We start from the raw sequence: 12,716 nt of genomic DNA on the forward strand, positions 1-12,716 counted from the left end.
TGGCACTATATACTCTGCACTGTATTATATATACTATACTGGTGGCACTATATACTCTGCACTGTATTATATATACTATACTGGTGGCACTATATACTCTACACTGTATTATATATATACTATACTGATGGCACTATATACTCTGCACTGTATTATATATATACTATACTGATGGCACTATATACTCTGCACTGTATTATATATACTATACTGGTGGCACTATATACTCTACACTGTATTATATATACTATACTGATGGCACTATATACTCTGCACTGTATTATATATACTATACTGGTGGCACTAAATACTCTGCACTGTATTATATATACTATACTGGTGGCACTATATACTCTACACTGTATTAGATCTACTATACTGATGGCACTATATACTCTGCACTGTATTATATATACTATACTGGTGGCACTATATACTCTACACTGTATTATATATATACTATACTGATGGCACTATATACTCTGCACTGTATTATATATACTATACTGGTGGCACTATATACTCTACACTGTATTATATATACTATACTGATGGCACTATATACTCTGCACTGTATTATATATACTATACTGGTGGCACTAAATACTCTGCACTGTATTATATATACTATACTGGTGGCACTATATACTCTACACTGTATTAGATCTACTATACTGATGGCACTATATACTCTGCACTGTATTATATATACTATACTGGTGGCACTATATACTCTGCACTGTATTATATATACTATACTGGTGGCACTATATACTCTACACTGTATTATATATATACTATACTGATGGCACTATATACTCTGCACTGTATTATATATACTATACTGATGGCACTATATACTCTGCACTGTATTATATATACTATACTGGTGGCACTATATACTCTACACTGTATTATATATACTATACTGATGGCACTATATACTCTGCACTGTATTATATATACTATACTGATGGCACTATATACTCTGCACTGTATTATATATACAACACAGACTGCACTATATACTCTGAACTGTATTATATATACTACATGGACTTCACAATAAACTCAGCACTGTATTATATATTCGACACAGACTGCACTATATACTCAGCACTGTATTATATATACTAGGGAAGGGCATATCACCACTAGACATGTGCAATTCGTTCTGTTTCTAATTCGTTTTTTTACGAAAATTTGGAAATTCGTGAATTACGAATTTTCGTATTTACGAATTTTTTATTTACGAATTTTCGGACTTCCGAAAATTTTGAATTTACGAATTTACGAATTTTCGTATTTCCGAAAATTCGAATTTACGAATTTACAAATTTTCGTATTTCCGTTTTTTTTTACGAATTTCGGAAATTTGGATTTTCGGAAATTGGGAAATCCGAAAAATTTTCGGATTTTAGAATTTTCGAAATTCCGAATTTTCGAATTTTTCAATTTTCGAATTTTTCCAGTTTCGAATTTTTCAATTTTCGAATTTTTCAATTTTCGAATTTTCGAATTTTTCAATTTTCGAATTTTTCAATTTTCGAATTTTCGAATTTTTCAATTTTCGAATTTTCGAATTTTCGAATTTTTCAATTTTTCAATTTTTCAATTTTCGAATTTTGGAATTTTTCAATTTTCGAATTTTTCAATTTTCGAATTTTTCAATTTTCGAATTTTCGAATTTTCGAATTTTTCAATTTTCGAATTTTTCAATTTTCGAATTTTTCAATTTTCGAATTTTCGAATTTGTAAATTTTCGAATTTTTCAATTTTCGAATTTTTCAATTTTCGAATTTTTCAATTTTCGAATTTTTCAATTTTCGAATTTTTCAATGTTTCAATTTTCGAATTTTTGAAACTTTTCCAATTTCGAATTTTTCAAATTTAAAATTTTTCAAATTTCGAATTTTTCAAATTTCGAATTTTTCAAATTTCGAATTTTTCAAATTTCGAATTTTCGTATTTCCGAATTTCGAAAATGTTTCAAATTTCGAATTTTTCAATTTCCGAATTTCGAATTTTCGAATTTTCGTATTTCCGAAAAATTCGAAATTCGAAAATTGAAAAATGCTAAAATTGAAAAATTCGATTTTTTCAATTTATTTTTTTTTAATTTTCGAAATTTCGAATTTTCGAGATTCGTAAATACGAAAATTCGAAATTTGAAAAATTCGAAATTTGAAAAATTCGAAATTTGAAAAATTCGAAATTTGAAAAATGAAAAAAATCGAAGTTTTTGAAATTTCGTATTTCCGAATTTTCGTATTTCCGAATATTTTCGTATTTCCGAATTTTCGTATTTCGAAATTTCGAAAATTGACAAATTCGAAATTCGAAATTTCGAAAACTGAAAAATTAGAAAATTAGAAAATTCGAAAACTGAAAAATTCGAAATACGAAATTACGAAAATATGACATTTCGAAATTTCGAAAATACAAAATTTCGAAATTTCTCCATTTTCGAATTTTAACAATCACTTTTCCAAAATTCGAAATTCGAAATTTCGAAAATTGAAAAATTCGAAATTCGAAATTTCGAAAATTGAAAAATTCGAAATACGAAATTTCGAAAATACAACATTTCGAAATTTCGAAAATTGAAAAATTCGAAATGTCAAAAATCGAAATTTCGAAAATTGAAAAATTCGAAAATCGAAATTTCGAAAATTTAAAAATTCGAAATTTCGAAAATTGGAAAATTCGAAATTCAAAAATTGAAAAATTCGAAAACTGAAAAATTAGAAAATTCGAAAACTGAAAAATTCGAAATACGAAATTACGAAAATACGAAATTTCGAAATTTCGAAAATGCAAAATTTCGAAATTACGAAAATTGAAAAAATTTGAAATTTTTCCGAATTTCCGAAAATTCTTTTTTTTTTCGTTTCATTCGTTTCATTCGTTTTTTTCGTTTCATTCGTTTTTTTTTCGTTTTTTTGCTTTTTCGGAAATCCGAAAATTTCCCGAATTTACGAATTTACGAAAAAAGCAAAAAAACGAAAAAAAAAATTTTTTTCAAAATTTACGAATTTCCGAAAAAATAAAAAAAACGAATGAAACAAAAACGGAAAATTTTTTTTTTTCGAATTTCCCGAATTTACGAATTTACGAAAAAATAAAAAAACGAAAATAACAAACGAAAAAAAACGAATTTTTTGGCAGTGCACATGTCTAAACCACTCTAGGTGGGTCAAACAAAGGTGAAAACCTCTCCTCCAGTTTAGAAGCCCAGGTGCTGGCAATGCATGTAGCAATAAAACAGGAAGAAGTTCTAGACAGCCACACTCCAAAAAAGTTTTTGCCTTTTATTAAAACAATGAAATCAAAAATACATGCCACAGCAGGACAGAAGAGTTGACGCGTTTCACACTAACAAACAGTGCTTAGTCAGCCAATGATTGAGCACTGTTTGTTAGTATAAAACGTGTCAGCTCTTCTGTCTGTTCTGCTGTGGCATGTATTTTTTATTTCATTTTTTTAATAAAAGGCAAAAACTTTTTTGGAGGGCGGCTGTCCAGAACTTCTTCCTGTTTTATTATTATACATACTACACAGACTTCACTATATACTTCAACGCTCTGTCCTGCATTGCTATGTTGTTTATGATGTCATTGAAAGACCCGCCAGGGTGTAGGAATTGCAGATGGCGCTCACGTGCACGTACACGTGAGGACGCGCGCTCGTAGGTGGGGGGAGTGAAGAGCTCGGAGCCTTGGGGGGATGAGGTTGGACTGCGCTTAGCGAGGGAGAGGATCTGACAGCCCCCGTCTACCCGCCGCACGCTACACGCCGCGTCTATGGACCAGCTGGACCGGCCCCTGTCTGCCCGCCGCACGCCGTACATCGCGTCCGTGGATCAGCTGGATCAGCATAGAAACAACCGCAGCCTACTCGTCCGTACAACGGATGCCACGCCAGGACGGATGACGGTGTCAGAAGGACACAGCAGGTGAGCGGTGAGCGGTGGAGACGGACGGAGGAGGAAAAGAGGAGAATACAGCTGGAGGCTAATATCCCCAGGAAAAACTAAGCTGACCCACCACCACCAAAATCAAGGTCGGATCTTTTATTGTTATTTATGGTTTATGTCTATCTCTGCCCTAACAAACACTGGATGAGGAGGTAAAGAAAGGGACTCTCAAGGGAGTAAGGATTAAATATCTATATGGTCAATGCGGTAAAAAATGATGTCCCATAGCTGCTATTTAATATACTAGGAGAAGTAATATTTTCACATAATGTTTCCGGTGCACATGGTGTACATGGTAAGCTTCAATTAAACAATCTGCCATTTAATCAAGAGAGACTGTATTAGCTAAGGGACACTGCAAAAGTCGGATTAAGGGGACCACATTGTTCCCCTCATATGCATATGGAAGTACCCCCTATGACATAGATAAGGAGACTCAAAAGAAGCTGGTCAAATACAGGAACGCCTCAGACATCCCCCCATCCCTGGCTGTTACATGCTATGCTTGACCTGACCGGGCCCCATAGCAATTGAAGAGCTGTAAATTGAAAGGGGAAGGGGAAAGCGGACTGCACGGCAGGACTTTGAACTTGATTGGATTATAGATTACCGCATATTACCGCATAAATCTAAAGCCATCTTATCAGGAGTTAGGATCGGACCTTGCTGCGCAGTCCCTCATTCCCACAGAAGTATTTTTTTTTTTTTTTTTTTGGGAAGAGAGACTTGTGGAAGTTGGGTAGAAGAAACCCCAAGAGGGCCACGGTAAAACCGTAGCTGGAGGAACTGCCCTGGGTCTGAAAGTGGCGCGACACGAAGGGGAAAGTTATACGGCTGTTAAAGACTTGTCTGCTCCCTTTTCTCCTGTGGTATCTCCGTCTCTTGTGATATTTCTCCTTTTCTCGTGCACAACCAGCCCTATAACTCTGAACTAGGAGATCCCCTACGTGATATACCGACCTCCTCTCATAGTGTATACATAGGAATTTGCAGAAATTGGTCAATTATAGGACAAGAGCCCAAATAGCCAGAGGACCCCCCTAATTTTCCAGAGCCGAGGTAGACAAACATAGATACAACAACCTCTGCCCCCCCTGGAAATAGAGGGGCTCTCTTATTGGGCGTGACCCCTTTTATATCAGTACCCAGAGTACTTAGAGTATATATTTTTTTTGTTATCTCTCCCGCTTCTCTTCTTTTTTTTTTCCCATAGCAGCTGTGGGGCATCTGGAAAATATTGAAAATTAGGAAGTATATTAAAAGGGAACAGGAACTCCACCTAGTATACCCCCCCTCGCCATTGGGAAGGAAGGGGGGACTTGGCGGAGAATTGAGAGAGGAGAGGAGGTAGTAGAAGGACAAACTGGGGAAAAGAATTAGGAAGAGGGAGAACAATATGAGTAGAATGACGAGTAGGTCTACAAGGGGGGACCCCCGACAACCCCGAGTAATATCTCAAGCTCCATTAGACCTTTTATGACCAAAGGTGTAAGCCCACAAACACAAGGAGCCCAGGGAGGAATAAAACAACAACAACCTAACAAAGACCAAAAGGCTGTCAAAAAGAAACCCCAGGGAGGCAACACCAGCGAAACATCAATAGAGTCAAGAGAAGAAATTAATGTAGAGCATGGGCCCGAAGGCAATGGGGACAAGGGACACCGATTAGACATGCAGCCCCCCTTAAACGAAGAAATCGCAGATATGCTGCGAAGGATGGAAACAGCGATTAAGGAGGAAATTAAAGGGGAAATACAGAACCTACGCACAGACCTAGGACACTTTATGTCCAGAATTGAAACAATAGAAGAACGAACAGAGACGGTAGAACAAGAAGTAAGAGTAACGAAGGACCAAATTGACCAGACACAACGACAACAGAGACTTATCCTCTATAAAATAGAGGATCAAGAAAATAGAAACCGCAGACAAAACCTGAGGATAAGGTCAATCCCAGAGGAAAGGGGAGAAGACCTCAGGAAAATAATGCGGAAGATATTTAATCCTCTCCTGGAAAAACCCATAGAAGATCCCATCAGGATCGAAAGGGTCCATAGAGTGGGGAACCCACAAAGAGCCAGCTCAGAGCGAACAAGAGATGTCATAATCAGGTTCCGACTCTATGAGGACAAAGAAATAGTGTGGAAGAAATTGAGGGGTCAACCCCCGATAGTCCTGGATGGGATAGAGTTACAGATATTCTCGGATCTTTCGGCTGAAACCCTGGCAAGGCGACGAGCACTGAAACCACTTTTAAAGCAGATGATAGACCTAAACATTAGATATACTTGGGGACACCCGGCATGTCTAATTGGCACAAAAGACGGAAGATCGGCAATACTTAGATTTCCAGAGGAACTAGAGGAATTCTGTAAAAAATTGGATATCCAGATGCCCGACCTACCAGGATGGGATTAGGGGAACGGGAGATGGGAGAGGAGAGGGAAGAGTCAATCTATAATGATCTACTCCCCAGAAAATTTGTCTTTGGGACTCTTCTTCTCTCCTCTCTCTCTTTTTCTTTTCTTTTTCTTGTCTGGTTCCATACGGTGACTGGTGAGCTGGGGGATCAACCCATCCCCCCCTCCCCCCCGCTCTATGAGCAGAGCGGAGGAGAGGCAACCCCAGGACCCCACCTAGAGGAAGCTGGACCTGACATTGAGGATGGTTCAGAGGCCAAAAATTGGCCGAAGGGGGAGGGAGGGGGGAGTGGGGGGGGGGGGGGGGGGGGGGGGGGGTAGGGGGGGAGGGGAGGGGGGTAGGGAGGGAGGGGGGAGGAAAGGATCTATCTCACCAAATTAATCAGAAAAAAAGGGAAGATCAAAGATGCCACAAATCAAATGTATATCTTATAATGTGAAAGGTCTCAATAGCCCAACCAAGAGACATAAGGTGCTCAAGGAACTAAAGGGATATAAAGCAGACATCTCCTTTCTACAGGAAACTCATATCACCCAAGGATCGAATATTAGATTATATGCCCCAGATCTCCCCACGTGGTATTATGGAGATACTATCTCCAAAAGAGCTAGAGGAATAGCAATTGGAATCTCAAAAAGGATACGGTTTGAGCTAGCCGACAGATTGACAGACCCAGAGGGGAGATTCCTCTTCTTGAGAGGAAAATTGGAAGGATTAGAATGTACTCTGGTAAATGTCTATGCCCCAAATGTATCACCGATAAAATTTCTCCTGGGAATACTAGGGAAACTGACAGATTTCAGGAGGGGAAGAGTAATCATAGGAGGAGACCTCAACTTATGCATAAACCCAAAAATAGATAAAACATCTCAGACATCGAGCGTTCGGGACGTACAGTTGAGAAAGCTCAGGGACGCCTTATTTAGGAGTCAACTGATCGACGCCTGGAGAGTCTTTAACCCGGACCAACGAGACTATACATTTTACTCCCCGGTCCATGGGACTTACTCAAGGATCGATCATATTCTGGTCGATCACAGGACCTTAGATATTGTGGTTGAGACAAAAATAGAAACCATGACGATTTCCGACCATGCACCAGTTAGTATTATAATAGATATCTCAGGTAATATAAGGCCTAAACAAAATTGGAGGTTAGACGAACACTTATTGATAGAAGAGACCAGTTTAACAAGGGTAAAAAAAGAGCTGGAAGAGTATTTTAGGTTAAACGAGATGGAGGAAGTCTCGGTGGCAACACTGTGGGATGCCCACAAGGCAGTGATAAGAGGAACATTGATTTCGGAAGGAGCAAGGAAAAAAAAAGAAAAAAATAGGAAAAAGGAAGAGTTAATTGAAGAAATCTTCCTCTTAGAACAGGAACATAAAAAAACAGGGAAGCAACGAGATCTATACTCGAAACTGGTCAAAAAACGAAACGAATTAAAAGAAATTATGGACCAAGAAACCCGAAAGGAATTTAAATTAATCGCTAGGGAAAGATACATGTGGGGGAATAAAACTAATAAACATCTAGCAAGAATGGTGCAGAAAAAGAAATCAAAAAATTATATAGATAAAATCAAAAACGAAAAAGGAGAGATGATGCAAACAACAAAGGAAATTGCGGAGACTTTTAGGCTATACTACGAGAGACTTTACTCAGTAGAACAAAAGAATGGGCAGGAGGGAGAAAAAATAAATAAAACTGCAAAATTCCTAAGGGAAGCTGGGCTCCCAAAAATAAATAGGAGCGAAGCATTAGTCATGGACAGACCAATATCAGAAAAAGAGATCAATTTTGCATTAGCCGATACAGCAGTAGGTAAAAGTCCGGGACCCGACGGTTTCACCACTCTGTATTACAAAAAGTGTAGGGAGATCCTGCTACCAAAATTATGCCAATATTTTAATGGATTGGGCAAAGACTTCGGTCTGAGCCGGGAGGCCTCAGAGGCCATTATAACAGTTATCCCCAAGGAAGGTAAGGATAAAGGAGATTGTTCAGGGTACCGACCAATATCTCTGCTAAACACAGATGTAAAACTATTCGCAAAGGTATTGGCCGAGAGAGTAAAACGGGAAATGGCAAAGATGGTACATCCTGACCAGACAGGGTTCATCCAGGGCAGAGAGGGGAGGGACAATGGAGTTAGAGCACTATTGATAATGCAAAAAATGAAAACGAACAGAGCCCCCAGTCTACTCCTGTCGATAGATGCGGAGAAGGCATTCGACAGGGTAGACTGGGGATTCATGTTATGCACCCTGGATGAAATGGGGTTCGGACAAAGGATGAGGGAGTGGATAACAACTCTCTACCAGGAACCGAGGGCAAAAATAAAAATAAATGGCAGCCTATCCCAAGACCTGATAATGAAAAACGGAACCAGACAGGGATGCCCCCTTTCCCCACTCCTGTTTGTGCTCTCCCTGGAGCCATTATTAGCCAGGATACGCAAGAACCCCGACATAAGAGGAGTTAAAATAGGAGAGGACGAACACAAACTCTCAGCATTTGCAGATGACGTACTCTTCTATTTGTCAGACCCTAAAATCTCAATTCCAAAATTATTAGACCTATGCATGATATACGGAGAAATATCAAATTTTAAAATCAACGTAGCTAAAACTGAGATCCTAAGTATCAATATTACTGGACGAGAGGAAAGGGATTTAAAACAGAAATTTTGCTTCTCCTGGGTAAAAGCACTTAAGTACTCCGGTATCTTCCTAGTTAAATCAATGAAAAAAATGTATGCGAAAATTTTTATCCCCTTGTTAAACGAAATTAGGGAAGAAATCGGGAGGATAAAAAGTAGACCGATATCCTGGATAGGACGAATAAACTTCTGTAAAATGGTAATTTTACCAAAGATTACTTATAAGTTCCAGATGATACCTATAAGTTTGCCCGGAATACTCTTCTCAGCTCTTAAAAAACAGATCATGAACTTTATTTGGAGAAATAAGAAACACAGAGTATCCTTCCAAACATTAAGACAACCTAAAAATAAGGGGGGACTAGCAGTACCAGACGTTAAAACATACTACGAGGCTGTGGTTTTGTCAAGGGTGGTGGAGTGGGTTAGGGCCAGTAAGGAAAAGAGATGGGTTAACATTGAAAACGAAATGTCAAAGGCAAGTTTAGATAAGATTATATGGAACCCACCTAAATATAGGACACTTGATAAGAATACACATGAGATAACTAAAAATGCACTAAAAATTTGGGATTCTAGGTACAAAAAAATAGAAAAGGAATTTAACTCACCATTACTGGCACTGAAAAATAATGATTATTTTGCACCGGGTAAAACACAGATTGGAGGAAATTGGATAAAAAAAGACACTACCCAATTAAGGGATGTAATAAAAGATGGGCACATTGTAACACTACAAGAATTAAAAGAAAAAAAAGATTGTTTTTTGGAAATTGATGAATGGAGATACCATCAGCTGGCCCACTTTATACAAAGACTACCGCACCCACTGAGATCAGGGGAGCAGCTATCCCAATTGGAAAAAATATGCACATCGGAAAAGGTCAAGGGAACTATCTCAAAATTATATAAGATTTTGCTAAAGGTGGACGAACGGATGGTTCCTCCTTTCATCAAAAAATGGGAGAGGGAACTGGGATCAAAGCTAGATAGGGTCACAATCGAAAAAATACTGACACTGGCCCATTCCTCGGCAATAGATAGTCGTACAGCTGAGATGAGCTACAAATGCTTGACTGGATGGTACATGACACCGGACAAACTATCTAAATTTAACAAAGGACAAACGGGAGAGTGCTGGAGGGGATGTGGGTCCCCGGGTACCATGGCTCATTTGTGGTGGAAATGCCCTAAGGTCGAGGAGTTCTGGAAAAAAATACTGGGATGTATAGAAGAGATTACAAAAGAAAAAATTAAGCTGGATCCTTGGGTGGTATTGTTCCATGGGGGTGAGGAAAAAATCAAAAAATATAAGAAAACCTTAATCCCACACCTATTAAATGCCGCCAAAAGGATAATACCGAGAAGATGGCAGGAGATAGATAGCCCCCATATCTGGGAATGGATAGACTCCGTGGAAGAGACGTATAGAATGGAAGAACTGAGAGAAGAAGTGGAAGGAAATAGTATAGTTCAAGATAAGAAGTGGGACAACTGGAGGGGTTTTAAGAGATCCTGGAGCTATGCAGAAAAACTTAGGGCTGAGACCTAAAGATAAATTAAAAACAGAGATGAAGGCATCAGGAGGCACTTCGGATTGTTTATGGTGAGATAGGGGGAGGGTGGGGAGGGAGAGGGGGGGAGGGAGGAATGGGGATAAGGTAAAGGAATCGATAGACTGTCTTTCTTCTATGAGACTTTAATCAAGTTAAAAAATGAAGGAGTAAATACCTTAAAAAAAAAAAAAACAAAAAAAAACGTATATATATATACATTTACACATCTCGGAAAGATAAAAGCAATGTAAGAAAAACAACTACACTAATGATGCGAAACCTGATTAGAGACGCAAAGGGCTGGCAAACGGAACATGAGCGTATAAACGCATACTCTATGAGGTTGAAGTCTGAAGTGAAAAAAATAAATAAATAAATAAATAACCTTGTTTTACAATACAGGGCATTCTCAATCATTTGAATACATTTGATATAAAAATATAATGCAATCTAATTTATAACTATACAGTCCCCCTTTATTTTGTAAAGCAGAGCACAAATTGTTTGTGTTATATAAATATTGTATAATAATAATAATATAAATAAACCACAATAACAATATGATATGGAGAGTCATATGGATTGATTTACTGGAGGCGAGTGGTGTGTGCACTTTGCGAGGTGCAGTTGCACGCTGCAGGAGCAGTTGCTCCAGAACTCTGCTGACTTCCATAATCCAATCATGTGCAAGCAAAAAAGCATTTTCTTTTAAAATTTTCTTTGAATGTTATTGGGTATTCTTTGCAAAGTGAAGCCTTACCTCATTCACTGAACTCTGGATCAAGTGCGCTTGCAGAGTGCAACTGCACTTCGAAGTGCACGGTCTATTTGCCTTTAGTAAATCAACCCCATAGAAAGAGAAACAGAAAGAGAGAGGAATAAAATGACTCTAGATGTCTGGACACAATATATAAATTAAATATAATTTGATAAATACAACATTGTATTTAAATTATAAAATTGTACATGCAATATGGACAATGTTATAGGAGATTAAAGCAGTTAAAGCTGAAAAAAAAAAAAAAAAAAGAAAGACCCGCCAGATTTTCCCGGTTCAGCCGGCACGTCTCACAATGATTTTTGTGAATGAAAGGCTTTGTAACAAACATATCCCAGAAGGCATAGCGAGCACTGTGTACATCATTGCCTGGGCAAATGGGATGCATGAGAGAGAGGGCTGGGCCGCACTTTTTTTAATTAAAAAAACTTAAAGTAAACAAACAACAGCAAAAAAAATATAGTAGACAAGGGGAGGAGAGATAGAGAGGAGGGAAGTATTTAGAAAGGGTAAAGATCTGCCTTAAACCCATAAAAAGCATCATTGTAAAATTGCTACGCCAATAAACTTCTAGCAGAGTTTAACTGGCCTTAATGCAGATCGTATTTTAGCCATTGTAAAGCCATTTAGAGCATTACATAGTTGAGTCTGGCTTCAATGGGCTGTGCCGACAAGTTCACCCATAGAAGGAATTTTGGCAGATTCACCAGATATAAATAGAGTGGGGCTTCACTCTGTGGCTACAAAAAGCCAGTAAAGTACTCAACTATAAATGACGACTACATATCTTACAATGTATACGGAATAAACTCACCCTTGTGGGATCTGAATTCCTGGATTAAACATACCACTTCCTCTCTAATTTTGTTCTCTAGAGATTTCTTTCCCATTCCAAAATCCCGTAGTGTTGAAATAGTGAATCTCCTCATCACCTTCCAGTTCTCTCCATGGGCAAAGGCAATGCCTGAATGGAAGAATACAAAATAATCCATGCAGACATACAATATAAAACACATTTTTATTGCCTTATTTATTCTTTTAAAAGCCTAAAATTCCTTTTAATTCAGCTCTTTAAATACTTGAAATGTGTCTTTATACAGATTTGTCACATGGTACATGAGAGTTAACATTAGGCTTTGGGTGTGAATGCTTGTTCTATTAACTGGTGGGCAGGGAGGGGCGTTATTTTGTTGGACTTATATGAGGAATAGAGGTCTGTGTGGTCATTTCCAGTATGGTGATGCTCCCCAGTAGTCCAAAGAGTAGCTGATGTAGGTCAGTGACATAGAATCTGTAGAATTCAATTCATTCAAAAATTAGTA

The 12,716-nt window shown here is 38.0% G+C and overlaps 1 protein-coding gene across 2 annotated transcripts in view; it reads right to left on the reverse strand.

Moving 5' to 3' along the window:
• Positions 1-12,716, reverse strand: part of LOC120936141 (cytochrome P450 2K6-like) — a 49,686-nt gene that overhangs the window by 18,628 nt on the left and 18,342 nt on the right. Inside the window, exon 5 of one of the 2 annotated variants that reach the window (XM_040348278.1) lies at positions 12,209-12,358. The exons of the other annotated variant lie outside the window; for it this stretch is intronic. Coding sequence (XP_040204212.1) covers positions 12,209-12,358 — 150 coding nt within the window. The remainder of the gene's footprint in view (positions 1-12,208; positions 12,359-12,716) is intronic. 2 annotated transcript variants of the gene reach the window in all.

Source organism: Rana temporaria, chromosome 4, assembly GCF_905171775.1.
Source record: "Rana temporaria chromosome 4, aRanTem1.1, whole genome shotgun sequence".
NCBI classification, from domain to species: domain Eukaryota; kingdom Metazoa; phylum Chordata; class Amphibia; order Anura; family Ranidae; genus Rana; species Rana temporaria.